Raw genomic sequence first — 15,647 nt, forward strand, 5'->3', positions numbered from 1 at the left:
TGCCTGGGCAGCGCCGTGTGGGAGGGAGGTGGGGCCACCCTGGGGCCAAAAGCGAGGAGGAAGAGGGTGGGGGAAAGCCCCGGGAAAGAACGTTCGAACGTTCTCGTTGCCGGTTCCCAGCGCGGCGGGGCTCCTCTGGTCAGGGCGCGGAGCCCTGCTGACACAGCGCCCCCTGGCACCGCGGGGCGGCACCCGGGCAGAGGGGCCAGGGCTGCGGGGCCTCCCCCGACCACCAGCAGTCTCTGCCCACCGGCCTGGGCACCCAGGTGGCACGTGTCCCCAGACTGCTGGGGGTGGGCTCTGACTAGGTGACGGGCGATGAGTCCAGGGGAGACTCTTGGGGGGAGGCCGGGTCTCGGGGGCCGCTCCAGGCCCACCTGCCCCACAGCAAACCACCCAGACCGTGGTTGACATGGCTGCATGGAAAATTCTGGAACACATCAGAAGTCATGCTAATTCTGAAGCTCGGCACAATGTGAGAAAGGAACGGAGACAGCCAGCTCACGCCCAACTCTCCCTGCGGCGGGGGGGCGGGGGGGGGCGGAGGAACTTGGGAGCGTCCGGAGCGGGCGCGGCCCCAGCGGCTCGGGGAGCAGCGGCCAGAAGGCTCCTGGACAGGGGCCCGGGTCACGGGGCTCTCCCTGCTCATCTGCAGCCTCGGGAGCTGACGGAAGGGACGCAGCTGGGGTGACACCGATGTCCACACCCCGATCCTTTGCTCAGACTGAGATGTGCCTGCTGGACGGGCGCAGGGGGCACGAGGTGGCGTCCCTCACCCTGTGTCGCCGAGCTCTGCCAACGGGCCCCCCAGCTCCTTCCGGGCTGCCTCAAGGCGCATGTGTGGGGAGACAGGGACTCGCAGGAGGCTTGCCCTACACTGACCCCGTGGGGACAAGTGTCCCAAGCACAGAAATAGCCGTCCTGAGGGTTTCTGCCCAGGAACCGGCTTCGTCAGAGGAACACCCGCGCAGAGGCCAGGGTCTCAGGAAGGGGACACAGACTTCCCGTCAGGACCTGGGCAGGAGGCACTTGACCCCGGGAGTCACATCCTGCGTCTCCCCCGATGCAGCCAACCCCTTCCTTTTAAGTAAAGCGATGGAGGCCAGAGAGGTGCCAGCCCCCCAGGCCACCTGTTTCCACCCGAGCCTCCGGCCTTGTGGGCACCGTGGTGCTGGCCTCAGCTGGGCGGGGGTTCAGACTCTCTCCACTTTGCTGTGTGACTCGGGCAACTTGCTTTTCTCCTCTGGGCCTTAGTTTTCTTATCTATAAAATGGGCGGGTTTGGCTAAATGAGCCCCAGAACCCCTTACAGCTCTAAAGTGGAGGTGTCTTTGATCATACTTGGCTCCCCGCCAGCCACCCCTGCCCTGTCCAGGGAGCCTGTGACTGGGCACTGACCACAGATGTTGGGCACCCTCTCAGACAGGTGGCCTTTGGTGTCCATGGGGAACAGAATGCAGTCAGGTGAAAGTAGCCTTGACCCAGCACTTCCACCCCGAACCAAGGAGCTGAGCAGGTGACCAGGTTACATGGAGCCTCTGGCCGAGACCTTCAACCCCTGAGTACACGATATCCAGCAACAGGGCGGGAGGGGTGAGCCCGTGCCACAGCTGGGCTCAGGCCGCCACGCGGGGCCCTCCCTCCAGCCTGCTGCCCAGCGAGCCCCCACCCTTCATCCCAGCGCCCGGCCCTGCTGCCCAGCGAGCCCCCGCCCTTCATCCCAGCGCCCGGCCCTGCTGCCCAGCGAGCCCCCGCCCTTCATCCCAGCGCCCAGCCCTGCTGCCCAGCGAGCCCCCGCCCTTCATCCCAGCGCCCGGCCCTGCTGCCCAGCGAGCCCCCGCCCTTCATCCCAGCGCCTGGCCCCACTCCGTTTTACAGGAAGCAGGGTCACAGAAGATGCTCATTACATGTTGCCAAGGCAACAAACCTGCCTGGAAACTAGAGCCCACCTCTAACCCTTCACTGGACAAAACCGCAGAGGAGGGGGCATCGCAGCAGAGGACAAGCTGGGGACGGAGCCCAGGAGCCGCAGACAAGGCCAGATGGCTGAGTGCCAAGGAGCGAACAGACGGGGACCGGAGCGAGCGAGACACGAGGGGACGGCCCCCTTTACTTCTTTATTTTGGGTCAAGTCTGTCCTGACGTCATCCGTCTTGCCGGCGATGACAGGGACGCCGACGGTTCCGGGGGCGAACATCTATCTGTTGACTCTGTTTTTACCTGGCGAGCGATTTCATTAAACGCGTCCTGAGCAGCGGAGCCACCGTCCAGACTGTGCAGGAGATACAGGGACCCCACTGCCATCGTCACCCGCTCGCCCAAACACAGGTTTGTCCAATTGTCAGCTCAAGTGGCCTTAGGCCCTGGGATCTCGGATCCCTGACGGATCAGGGAGGGCCAGGCCGGGGGTGCCCAGGCCGGGGGACCCCGGAGGGAGGCCTGCAGGCCATCGGCCTCTCGAGCAGAAGAGAAGCAATCAGAGAAGCTCATGCAAGGCGAGCGAGGCCCCCGCCGCCCGGGCCTGTGTTCCCGTCAGCGATGGAGAAAACACTAGAAGAGGTGTCCGCGAGGGTGCTGGGGGGAATGTGCGCACATAACCGGCACGTGACAAACAGCTCTCTCCCTGCCTGGGCTTGAGGTCGCCCTCACCCAGGGCTTCCGAGACCCCCGCCCCGACTACCGGCCCTTGGGATGGGCCTCATTTGGCTGCAGCGACCGTCTGGCAACCTCGGGAAGGCAGCGTCTAATGTCTGAAATAACGAAAGCCTCAAGACACATTTGTCCCTAAATAAAACCCACACTTTAAATTATAAACAAGAACAAAACAAATTAAGGATGCTGGGAACTAAGAGGGAGCACATTACATGCCAAGCTCGACAAAATGATTAGGAAGCTGTGTCCAGTTAGCTCGACTCACATTTACTTCACTCTGTGAGTTTGACAACATAAGCACTGACGGCCCCCCGCCCCCACGCCCACTCCATGCCTCCGAGGGCGAGGTACCTACTAACAGGAAGTGGCTTCCCACGGAACATCAGTGTTCTTTACGGTACTCATCGGTTTCGGTCTAGGTACCAGAGAGCGCGTCCTCAAACCGATGATCAGACGACTTTATAGCCCGAACTGAACAAAGAGTACGTTTGCTTTGCACATTTTGCTCTTTCTCCCTTGGCCCCAACACAGTCCCATGAGACACCCCCCCCCCCATTTAACAAACATCCTGAGAGTCCTGTAACAGGCAGTCAGGACCCCAGGGTGCCGGGCCCCCACGCCCAGCAAGGCAGGGGACAGGACAGGTCATGGAGCCTGTCCGAGCTGCTGGGCCCTGATACCCTGAATGGGGGCTCGGGACTCCACCCGTCTGCTCCCTTCCCAGGGCCACCAGAAAACAGCAGAGCCCGGCTCCCCTGCCCCCGGCTTTCACCTCCGCCTCCCTGAGCTCATAACCCCGTGAAGTAGGCAGGACAGCTTGAAGCTCCGGCCCACAGATCAGAAGAGCGAGGCCCAGGGAAGGAAGGAGACCAGCCGCTGTCTTACTTGGTGGAGGGCAGAGGACTCACCCAAGGTCGCACAGCCGGTCCGTCATCTGGCCAGGCTTTGAGTCTGGGTTTTCTGACTCTTTGCCACCGCTTTCAATTCTGGATGCAATAAACTTACATGCAGAAATGCGAGGTGTTATTACAATCTTGCTAATGTTTCTGAACTTGAACCAAGCTGGCTTCGTCACAGGTGGACTAGGCCGGGCTGCGAGGGCCCCGGACACTAAAGTGTGGAGGAGGGACTGTGCTCCCGAGGGAGCAGGGAAGGCGTCCAGGGGTCAGAGACGTCCCCAGGGGACCACAGGCTGGAGTCCGCATGCCACTTCTGCAGCCGCGCGCGAGGCGGCGGAGCTGCGGCCGGGCCAGAGGCAGAGGGGTCTGAGAGACGTCACAGAATAGGAACTCGATGCCTGTTTACAGCGCACGAGTGCAGGCAGCGTGCGTGGCTTTGAGCCCAGGAGAAACTCAAGACCCAACAGCCCTTCTCCCCTTCTTCGTCAGTAAAAAACCCAGGAATGAGCAACGATTATCAATAATAAAGGCTACACTTTCCCATCCATGTAACTGACCAGTGGATGAGAATGAAAACGATATGTGTTCCTTCCAGGACACGTCTTTAAAGAGAGAGAGCACATATTTTGTTCCTTCCTCCCTATTTTGTTTAAGCTGCCATTACTCTGGGTTTCCTGTCACTTGCAGCCAAAAGCTAGGACTCCCTGATAAAGCCCTGGAGAAAGAGAAGACAGAGACAGAGCAGCAGAGAGCAGTCAGAGGCCGGATGCTGATTCTGAACGTGGACTTGATGTACGGGACACTCAGCTTGTGAGAAAATGCATGTGAGTCGGCCTGGACGTGCACAGGGGGCATCCGAGAGCCCCCCCCGCCCCGCCCCCCCAGCAAGGGGGCTCCCTCCCTACTTGCTGCCTATTCTGCATCCAGACGCCAGGCCCACGTTCCCAGAATGAACCAGGCTGTATTATCTTCTAGTCAGGAACCTTCAGAGGCATCCGTTGCACTTGGCCTGACCCCTTCCCACAGCCCGGGGCCCCCAGTGTGGGTGCCCCTCCCCCGCTGTGGCCCAGGCCCTGCCACACGCCCATCCGTCTCCTGCCCTTCTGGCGACTCGGCACCCCGTGTTCTCTGCGGGCACGGAGTCTGCGTGCTGTCCCCTCTTCTTGGGCAGCTAACCCCCAGGGTGTGTCGGCTCAGCGGTTCTGCTGACGCCCGACCTCTCCGGGGCGACCTTCCAGGCCAGTCCTGGAGGCGGAGGTTTGCTCTCCAACCCACTACTTACAAAAACAAAAAATCATTGCAACCTCGTGTTGAAGTCCTTCACAGCACGTAGCCGAGACTGAGACCGGTTCTTTGCTTCCTGTGAGCGGCCCTCCCCTTCCCGTGTGTTTCGTCCTCTGAGGTCTATCTAATTCCTACGAGGGGCCTGGGGAGTGGCCGGACCCGATCGGATCGATACCATCATTATTCAGCAAGCTGTCAGAGAAGAGCCTTCGCTCAGGGGAGGGGCCTGGGACGCCGGGGCGCGCGCCCAGCCAGGGGATGCGTTCTCGGGGCGGGCACGATGGCGGGCAGCACAGAGGATGTCCAGCTCGAGGAAGCAGATCTGGCAGAGGAAACCGGGGAAGAGGTGGCCCAGAGAGCAGGGAGGAGACGCCGACCCCGGTGCTCGGGCCCGCGGCCGGATCAACTCAGCTTTCGTCGCAGTGACCACTGACGCAGAGGGACGAGCCCGGGCAAGGCCTCCGCCCCTTGCTGAGGCTGGGAGGGGGCCTGAGCCCCTGGACGCTTCGGGCCCCACCTGATCCCCACGGGGTTACCAGCCTCCTGGCCTTAACCTCAGCTGCGGTTCCTGTCCGCTGGCGCCTCCCGCGGCCAGGGTGCCGGCCACCGGCCACACGACTCAGGCCGAGCAGGCCGTCCGCGTGCAGGGAGGGAAGCTCAAGCAGGGGAGCGCCGAGCGGTCAAAAGAGCTAAATGTGAGCAGAGGCGAGCTGTCCTAGGTCACCTCCTCGGTCCCCACCACGTGCCTGCCCGGGCCACCTCAAGCCGCGTCAGGGGGAGACGGGGTAACACTAAGGGGCCCTAGAGTCCGTCTGGGGCCTCCACCCTGTGGGCACTGGAGGAGCAGGAGGGAGCCGCCGGGTCAGAACAAAGTCCTGGAAGGCCCTGTCCAAGGAGCAGCGGCCATCGGCTTCAGGGTGAGAGGGGTCCCGAATACCTCAGGGGCCTTTGGTGGAAGGGGGAACACCAGTCGCTGCAGTGGAGGCCTGCGGGGCGCTAAGCACTCTCCCCTCTGCCGAAGGCTTTCTGTGAACCAACGTCCTGTGGCCAGCCTGCCCACGGTCACCGCCAGTAGGAGCCCAAGCCCATCTCTGCCCAGATGGAAGTGGTTTAAACACCAACCTGTGTTGCCTGAATTTCTTTTGTGCTGAAACAGAAAACAGAGTCAGGACCCAAATCACAAACTGGGAGGAGTCTAAGTTTAACCAGAGCCAGGAGGACATTCCTATGTCAGAGCCGCTGCACAGGCGGAACGGTCTTTTAAAGTGGCGAGTTCCCTGTCCCTGGGCGTGTCCAGTAGGGGCTGGAGGCCTCTGGTCAGTTAAGGACGGGTATCGCGCGCAGGGCGGGAAGGAGAACCAGGCGCCAGGCCGTCCTCTGACCTGAGCTGAGTCGCGTCACCGTGGGACTCGGCCTCTGTGCACAGACACCGCCGTGACCGTGTTGGCTCAGCTGAAACATGTTTACAATTTCCGAAAGTTTTGCTACCTGGGCTCTGTGCCCCTCTCCCGTGTGGGCCGGCCTGGGAGAACGTGACCGGCTGTTAGGGCCAGTGACCCCACCCAGCAGGGGACCGGGGCGGCTCCGAACGTCCTAGGCGGTGCACAGCGGGGCACGTGGGTGTCTAGGTAGCGGGGAGTGTCGGGGGGCACTAATGGGCTGCCCTTTGGTGTATGTGTTCCCCCCATGTCCCTTCCCAGCTCAGCCTCGGGGCCAGCGGCCGGTGTCGGGGGAGGGGCTCTGCAGTAAACGGGAGGAGAGAATCTCATGAAAATCTCACCCCCAGTGGCAGTGCAGTGACTGAGGGACTTCAGGGCTCCACACCTGCATGGGTGCGGTGAGGACGGCCCGCCAACCCTGGGCGCCGAGCACGCGGGGAAGGCCCTCGCCGGGGGACGCCTGCCCAGGGCACGCACAACAGCCCCTGTGGAAAGCCTGGCAGAATGTGGCTTTCCAGTCTTGACTAATGCCAGCCCGAAAGTAGTGGCTGCCGTGGCCCACGGGGGTCCCTCCCTGTCCTCACCTCAGCTCCCTCAGGGGGTTCTGGCCCGCATGGGAGTTTTGGTAATGGCCACCTTTTCCATTGTCCTGGGGTAAGAACTAAACCCTGGGGCCCTTGGGCTCCCTGGAAGGAGCCAGCGGCTCCCTCCCCACCTGGTGGCCGGGGGACATTCCATCCAGCCCGCTGCCTGGGGCCTCGTCCCCTCCCAGGCCCCAGAGGCCGGGCGCTCGCTCAGCGGGGTCTACCTCAAGGCAAACCCTGGAGGCAGAGAGAAGCCAGGGAAACTCAGACCGTAGGGTGACACAGGCTGGCATATTTGGGGAGTGACTTGGCTGGAAAGAGGGAACGGCTTCTCCCGAGAGCAAGACAGAGTTCAGTTCACACCTGCTCAGCCCGGGACGTAGCACTTGGGAATCTGGCTTTAGGGGCATTTGTCACCTCTCCAGTTCTTGATCTTCCTAAGAAGTGTCATCCTTTAATATAACATATATGTGACCTATTAGTATTTAATATGAAAGCGCCAATACCCTAGTCACAAGCGAACCGTTTAATGCTTAAGTGTCAAAGAGCACAGAATCGCTGGAAACGTGGAAAAGCCTTGCTGAGTCACAAATCACCAAGAAAGAGAACGTGTAGAGGAGTAAAGATGGAGGAAACGTGAGACAAGCCCCTGAAACCAGAAAGGGGGCTGCTGGAGCCGGGGACGGGGAGCAACCCCAGCCCCAAGGCGGGCTGACTGACCTCATTGTTGAACCTGAACCCGCAGACGCTGAGACGCCGCACCTGTTCGCGCTCCCCGCCCCTGCCCGTGGAGACCCCGCCCTTCAGCCTCACCTGTTCGCTCTCCACCCGTGGAGACCCCGCCCCGCCGCGTGCAGACCCCGCCCCCCGGCACCACCTGTTCGCGCTCCCCGCCCCGCCCCCTACAGACCCCGCCCCCGGCACCACCTGTTCGCGCTCCCCGCCCCGCCCCCTACAGACCCCGCCCCCGGCACCACCTGTTCGCGCTCCCCGCCCCGCCCCCTGCAGACCCCGCCCCCCGGCACCACCTGTTCGCGCTCCCCGCCCCGCCCCCTACAGACCCCGCCCCCGGCACCACCTGTTCGCGCTCCCCGCCCCGCCCCCTACAGACCCCGCCCCCGGCACCACCTGTTCGCGCTCCCCGCAGCCGCCTCCCCTCCAGGGCTTCCGCCGCCTGGGCGCCACCTGCCCACACTGGCGGCCCCGAGTCTGGCCGACCCCTCGCCTCCGGAGCGTGTGCCGGGTCACACCTCACCTGCAGACGCCACCTGCCCGGACCCCGGCTCTAGGTCCCTCCCGGAAACGTCCCGCGGCCACGGAGGGGGACTGGGGACCCTGCCCACCGAGGCCGCCGTCTTCAGAAGGAACCTCACTCTTCTCTGAGAACAACCGTGTGTGAACCCCGAGCCGAGTCCCCGCCGAAGGGGAGGGGGTCTTGTGGAGGAGGCAACGCGCTCCCTCCTCCCTTTAAACCTAAACACGAGGACCTGAGGTCGGGCGCTGTCGTTGCAGAAAACACAGTAAATTGGAGAGGAAACAGCCCACAGAGAAAACTTAGTATTTATGTGTTTCCAAGCATGCTCTGTGCGTTTGGTATCGATTTTAAATAGGCAACACCCCACATGATGCCATTTTGTGCTTTTTCAAACCCTGTGTCATGACTATTCTCCTGCCTTACACGCTTCAAAAGGCTGGTTTTTAAATGGTTGCCTAACTGCCCGCCGTAAGGATGTGCTAGAATTTATTTAACTGCTCAAATCCTGGCCATTTGGTTTCTGATCCTCCACTTTTGGAGAGGGTGGTGTGCTGATATAAATCGATCATTTCATGAGAACAGCTTCCTGGACGGAATTACTGGGTTGAAGCGATAAACTTGTGAAGGCCCCCAGGACAGGCTGGCAGACTGCTTTCCGGGGGGGGGGCGATCCCGTCGTCCCGGACAGAAGCGAGCCACCCACCACCACCACCAAAATCCTCTTTCTCCAGCCCGAATCACACTGATTTAAGTTTTTGTCAATTCCAGAGGAGAAAAAGTCCTTCTGCCTGTCGTTTTTATGCGTAGTTCTCGATTGTGAGGCTGTGTGTGTGTGTTTCATTGATGTTTGTGACTCTCCGGTTGTCTGTTTTTATTTCTAGCACCGTTTTCTTTCCTTATTCTGAGATGAGTTTTTCTGATTGGGTTCTGAGACAGCTTTCGGTAACAGGGATATTTACTGCTTGTCATATTTGCTGCAAATATGTTCCTTTGTGTAACCTTTGCTTTTTAAAATAAGAATGTATTTTTTGAAGGATGGAAATCTAAAGTTGCGCATAGGACACAAGCAGATGCAACAGTCTTCATGTTCTCTTCTGAGGTTCTTTACCATCTCAGGGTTGATTAAATATTCACTTTGTTTTCTGGTGCTGACTCGTGGTTTCTTCTTTCACATCTGACTCTTTAATCCACCTGGAATTTATGTCGGTGGCTGGTGAGAGGCGGGCTCTGATTTTTCATCTGGGGATCTAATCTCCAATCTCCCCATCAACATTTCCTGAAGAACTTACCGCTTCCTAATTGGTTTTCCTTCTCATCTACTGGGTCCTTCCATAGGAGGGATTGTTTCAGGGCTTTCCCTTAGGATTCACTGATCTATCACTACTAATTTCTCAGCAGTGCCACAGGGACTTAACTACTTTCATTTTATAATACATTTTAATATCTAGGAAAGTCCCTCTCAATGACCTTCTCTTTCAAAACAAATTAAGCGATTCTCATTTATTAAAACATCACAGAATCAGTACTTACTCCCCCTTAAAATTCCTAATTTTCTTTTAATAAAAACCTTTTAAAAATTTTTTAAACTTCATTTATTTATTTTGAGAGGGGGAAGTGGGGAGAGAGAATCCCAAGCAGGCTCCACACCATCAGCACAGAGCTCGATATGGGGCTGGAATTCAAGAGTTGGACCCCCAACCAACTGAGCTCCCCAGGCGCCCCTTAACAAAAAAAAAATCTTCAAGGATACTTTCCCTCTGAAGACAACATTGGTCACAATGTGAGTTTAGATACACAGTTATCATTGTAATTTTTAAGAGTCTTTAATGGTAGTTTTGAAAAATTCCGTTTTGGCCAAGTTGTGTAGCTGAAGCAACTGCTTTCAAAGTTCCCCTAAGGGGCGCCTGGGGGGCTCAGTCAGTTAAGCTTCCGACTTCGGCTCAGGTCATGACCTCACGGTTTGTGGGTTCGAGCTCTGCATGGGGCTCTGCGCTAAGAGCTTGGAGCCTGGAGCTGCTTCAGATTCTGTGTCTCCCTCTCTCTCTGACCCTCCCCTGCTCATGCTGTCTCTCTCTCTCAGAAAGAAATCAAAAATATTAAATAAAATAAATAAATAAAAGTTCCCCTAAAAAGTTTCCTTTTAACTGAATTTTTATGGTCTCGTGGTTAGATAATATGTCTGAAGATTTTTTGGTGATGTTTTGAAACATGTAGCCAAGAAGTTGGTCGATTTTTATCAATGTACCATGAATGCTTAAAAAGAAGATGTATTATTTATTTATAGGCTACAACGTTCAATATTTATCAGTTATTAAAGCAGTTAATAATTTAGATCTCAATCTCTTTATTTATTTTTGCACGAAAGTCCACGGTGTGTGATACTTTTATCCATATTAAATGGTCCTTCTAGACCATTTAGTGCTCTTTTGCTTTGGATTCAAGTTGGTCTAAAATGAGGATTTCTATTCAGTTGCCCTTCGGTTTGTACTTACCTAATAAATCTCTGGTATTCATTTCTTTTTCCAGGTCTTTCTGCTTTAGAACCTCTTCTGTAAACAGCATGAAATCAAATTTTGTTTTTAAATCCCGTCTAGGAGACATTGCCTTCTAACAGGGGAGGGAAACTCAATTATGTTGACTGTTATATATTGTGAGTTTGCTTCTTTCTCCTCTTGCTTCACGCTTTCTGTGTTTTTAAATTCTTCCTACTTCTTCTGTCTTTCTGTCCCTGATGCTGTTTGCATCTCATACAGGGGTGTAGACGGTGCACGTTCTCAAAGTGGGGAGAAGGGGGGCTCCCTGGCGGGATTTGGGGATCTCAGGTCTTCCACTCCCCAGCCCTGGGGCCTGGCACATTGTTTTGACTCCCCTGTGCCTCAGTTTCCTCGCATGGACGGTGGAGATGACAGCAGCCTCCAGCCCTCACAGAGCTGTGGTGACGTGAGATGACGCGTGGCTGTCCTTACCCTCACACTTCCCCAACTCTACGTGTGCTTACCTTTATGTCTAGAAATTGTTTAAACTTTATTTCTCTAATTATTAAGATCGACTGATAGGCTCTTAAAATGCTCTTCCGCCCAAGGTGATGAACTTGGTCTGCTCTCACCAGTCCTTCTTCGCCTTCTCTGCACCTTCTAACCTGAGGGTTTGCAGCCTCTACTTGTTACAGTATCTTCCTCATCGTCTTCCCGGAGGCTGCTGTTCGCCCGACGTTAGGACTGGGTTTTACAGCCTGTCGCGCTCTCACGTCACCCCATCAGGACCTTTACTGAGATCCACTCCCCGAAACTTCCGAGCCCACAGAACCGCGAGCCCGACTTCTGTTCCCGATTCCTCATGGGAATGACACTAAAGTCTGCACTGTCGTTTCCCGAGGGAGCGAGCACTCCGTGTTCCCGGTGTCCTGGGGGCTTAACCTTCAGAGCCGGTCAGTTTTCCAGAAGGAGAGTTTTTTGCACGGGGAGGTGTAGCTTTGTCCCCGTTCTTACCTGTGTGGATCTGTCTCATCGTTTAAACATTTTTTTTAAAACATTCTTTTTTGAGAGAGAGGGAGCGAGACAGAGAGACAAAATCCCAAGCAGGCTCCACACTCAGCCCAGAGTCCGACACGGAGCTCAAACTCCCCAACCCTGAGACCATGACCTGAGCCAAAACCGAGAGTCAGGTGCTTAACTGACTGAGCCCCCAGGCACCCCTGATCTGCCTCCTCTCACCCCCCACCCCCAGCCCTGATCTGCCTCCTCTCACCCCCCACCCCCACCCCTGATCTGTCCCCTCTCACCCCCCACCCCCTGCCCTGATCTGCCTCCTCTCACCCCCCACCCCCAGCCCTCAGGTAGCCAGTTCCGGAAACGTTTTCTTGGTGTATGTCTTTGATGATTGCTTTCTTATCCAAATTATTCTGGCTCTGGGGCCTGGCCTTGATCCTGGACCTCCAGCTCTGACGCATGATCGCCTTCTCTGTCTCTTTGTTCTGTTCTACTTTCTGAAAGAACTTTTAAGTTTGTCCTCCACATCCCACATTTTTAAACACTCAGTGCCTCCAATGTGAATTTTCTTTTTGCTAAAACAATTTTCGTTTTCTGGAACTCTGTGCTTATGTGAACAGAGTACAGTCTCCTTTCATATCTGCTCCCTCTTCTCTGGCACAGAAACCACAGCCTCTCGCACCACTAGGGAAGCCTGAGGACCTTCTAATGTTGCTTTTTTCTCTCTGTCTCTCTCATAACTAAACGTTCTTCTGCATCTGCAGGATTATTTTCCTCGTTCTTAACGCAACAGGCTTGTTTCTAGGGCCTTGGGGAGGATCCCCGCCCCCGCACTCTGCTGTGAACTTGCCTTGGCTTTGGGGGTGACTGTCCGGCCCCTGCACCCCTTGGGCTCTGCCCTCTGCTCCCCCAGGGACCCTGGCTTCTCCTTCCTCCAGCTGGAGGGCAGGCGTGGTCCAAAGTGGCAGGTACTTTCCTGTCCTCACTAACTAGTCCTCTGACGCCCCAAACCAGTGGTTGGCAAGCTTTCCAAATCACGGACTCCCGTCAGTACAAAGATTCCGAGCACATACCCCGTCAGCTCTGCGTATCCCTATCATCCGCTTCTCAAACGAGTTACGGTTAACTCGCATAGCGCGTGCTGAAAAGCTGAAGTTTTGTAACAAAAGCGACTGGACAGAAGTGGGGCTCAGGGTGCACTGCACACCGGGGGCCGCACCGCAAACCCCTGGGGGCCCATGAGAACCCACAGCCCCCTTCTCAGCTCTACCCACAAGGGCCTGGGGCTGTGCCGGCCCCATCAGGGGCCCCCTCGTAGACTGTGTCCCCACTCCTTTCTGGGCCTTGAAGCCCCCTGCCCGGCGGTGGGAGTCTGTGGGAAGGAGAGGCCGGGGAGGGCGCTGTCCTCGCTTCTTGGTGCGTGGCTGGCGTGGGCCAGACCCGTGGACCAGACCAGACCTGAGACGCAGCCATGAGAAGGACGGCTGTGTTTGAACGAGAGAAGGAATGGACCGCGGGTAGTTTTCGTCCCGTTCTGAGGGGCGGGGCCTCCAGAATCCCGTTTCTCATTGAAACACAAATGTGTAGAAAGAGAGGAGCATTCACACGGTCACCAGCAAAGCCCCGCCGACTGGCCGGAAGGAGGGAAGGGCCAGGGAAGCCATTAGAGAGGCTGGAGGTGTTTGCAAGCCTACGAATCCCGCCCACACCGTCCTCCGCTGGCTCACAAGACTCCACTTCATTAGTGTTGGGGGGAAGGGGGGCCTGCTGCCGCCCCCAGGGTGCTGGTGGACCCGGAGGCCGGGCCAGGAAAGCCCCCTTCCCCAGCCCACGGCCCCTGGGGCCGGGCTGCTGGCGGCGACAGTGTTTAATGAGGAGGTTCCCAGATGGCTCTGGGGAGGCCTGTGGGAGGCAGGCAGGCAGCCAGGAGAATCCCGGGGACGCCCAGGGCCACAGCTGTGGCCGCAGCCCTGACGTGATGCGGCTCCGGGTCCAAGGAAAACAAGCTGTTGTCCTGCCCTCCTGGCTCCAGGGAAGCGCCGCCTCCCTCCCCTTCCTCGGAAGGAGCAAACGTGCAAACCCTTCCTTGTCACATGAAAGCCAGCCTGAGATCTGAGAAATGTCTCCTGAAATGCGTCTTGCAGAAGAGGGATCTCCATAGCAACCTCGAAGTGTGTGCACAAGGGGGGTCCGGGCTGCTGAGAGCCCCCCCCCCCGGGGGGTGAGCCTGCCCTGGGCGGCGGCAGCCGCTAGGTCTGCCATGCTGCTTGGGGGCCTCTCTGCTGCCATCTGTGGGGACAGAGGCGTCCCCCGGCCAGCTGGGGAGGTCGAGGTCACCCGTCCCTGTCACCCTCAGCGTGGCCGATGGCATGGCCCCCAGGGCAGCCCTGGGCCAGCTGTGGGCGGACTCTGAGTGACTGGCTCCTGTCCCGTATCTGTGACCTGATGCTGGGACACAGCAGTGACCACTTAAGCTGGATCCAAAAAGAAACTGCTTGGTCACAGAAAGAGAAGCGTTCCCCCAAGTAGGAAGAAACACACTTGTTTGTACGTGTTTCCATAGTCCCTCAGGCCAGACTCAGAGCAAGTTTACGGAGGGGGGTGGGGGGGGCTCTGAGCATTGGCACCGGGGCGCGTGGGACACAGGCCGAGGGAGGTGGGGAGGTGCCAGGTGCTCAAAGGGGGCCTCGGGCGACCCAGGGAGCCCTTGCGCTCCGGCCAGCGTCCCGCGTGGGGTAGAGGCGCTGGGCCTTACACGCCTGCGCTGACAGGTGTTGGCTGCGGCCTTGACCTGGGCCAGGCAGCTCCCTTCCGGCAGCTGTGGGGGGCGGGGGAAGGAGAGCTGTCTGGAGTGGGCGTGGGGCGGGCGCCTCGGCTCTGCCCGGATTTACCCGGAAGTCAGCCCCCACCCCCAGGACATCACTACAAGGACAGGGGGGCCTGGATCTGAGCACTGGCTGAACCGCCGTGGCACTCTCAGGTCAGCTCGTCCCCGTCCCCGTCCCTCGGAGAGACCAGGCTGCAGTTTCCTTTCAAGTGCAGAGTCCGCCTGGGGTGGGAGACACATGTGGGCCAAGTTCAAACTGGCCCCACACTTCCCTGCTCTGCGGCTTCCACCTCAGGCCGGCGCTTTGTCCCAGCTTCCTCAGCTCAGATGACAGACAGACAGACAGACAGACAGACGGATGAGAACTCCGAGCCGGTAACAAGCTGGGGCGGGAAACAAGCTGTTGGGTCAAAGGGCCTTTTCAGAGGCGGAGGGGGAACGTTAGGACTTTGACTTGCTCGATGTTACTCTGTGGCTTTGCCGGGACCTCTGTGGGCAGGGGGTGGGGGGGCCCAGCCTCGGCTCAGAGCCTTCGTGGCCGCTCAGTGCCCATCAAGAGACAGCAGCAGAGTACTTTGCCCGCGACACACTTATTCTCGAGTGAAAACAGCCATGGGCCTGTGGCAGGTTCAATAAGCAATGAAACTCACTTGCAGACGTTTCGTTCCAAGCTCAGCCCGTTTGCTCATCTGGAAGCTACTGTGAGCACCGCGCGCCACGCAGGGCTGTTAGGAGGCTGTGGAAGATTCCAAACATCTTCGAGGGCCTTGCAGATTCAGTCGCAGTTGTTGGAAGCCTGGGCCCGGAGCGGTTAGAAAGGAGAACAGGAAAGCCTGGGTCTGCCTGTGGTAGGAGCCGCTCTGTTCTAATTACGTGAAGCAGCCACCAAATTCCCGAGTCACCAAAAGCTCTCCGTTACAGTGACTGCCTTCCTCTCTCACCGTAAGGCGGCGTCTGGGGCCCACACGGTACCGGGTTTCATTCCAACAGCAAGTCCCGGAAAGCAGGTGTTACGACCCCGGCTGGCAGGTGAGAGACCTGAGGCCCAGAGAGGCGCCGTGGCCGGCAGGATGCAGCTCAGCCAGGAGTATGAGGAGGGGTTTAGGGCTGGAACCGCCCCCCGAAGGACAAGTGTCCCCCCCAGGGGAGGCCCCCTGAAACCTCGTCAGGCACACCCCTGCCCGCAGCCGGCGCTGCCGGGTGCTACAGGGCGGGGCCTG

General features: G+C 58.1%; 1 protein-coding gene across 3 annotated transcripts in view; it reads right to left on the reverse strand.

Annotated features, from left to right (window-relative positions):
• Positions 1-15,647, reverse strand: part of KCNN3 (potassium calcium-activated channel subfamily N member 3) — a 97,414-nt gene that overhangs the window by 23,342 nt on the left and 58,425 nt on the right. Inside the window, exon 4 of one of the 3 annotated variants that reach the window (XM_039251430.1) lies at positions 3,319-3,350. The exons of the other annotated variants lie outside the window; for them this stretch is intronic. Within the exon in view, the coding sequence (XP_039107361.1) occupies positions 3,319-3,350 (32 nt within the window). The remainder of the gene's footprint in view (positions 1-3,318; positions 3,351-15,647) is intronic. 3 annotated transcript variants of the gene reach the window in all.

This window comes from Hyaena hyaena, unplaced genomic scaffold (assembly GCF_003009895.1).
Source record: "Hyaena hyaena isolate Hyena2069 unplaced genomic scaffold, ASM300989v1 scaffold_385, whole genome shotgun sequence".
In the NCBI taxonomy this organism is placed as follows: Eukaryota; Metazoa; Chordata; class Mammalia; order Carnivora; family Hyaenidae; genus Hyaena; species Hyaena hyaena.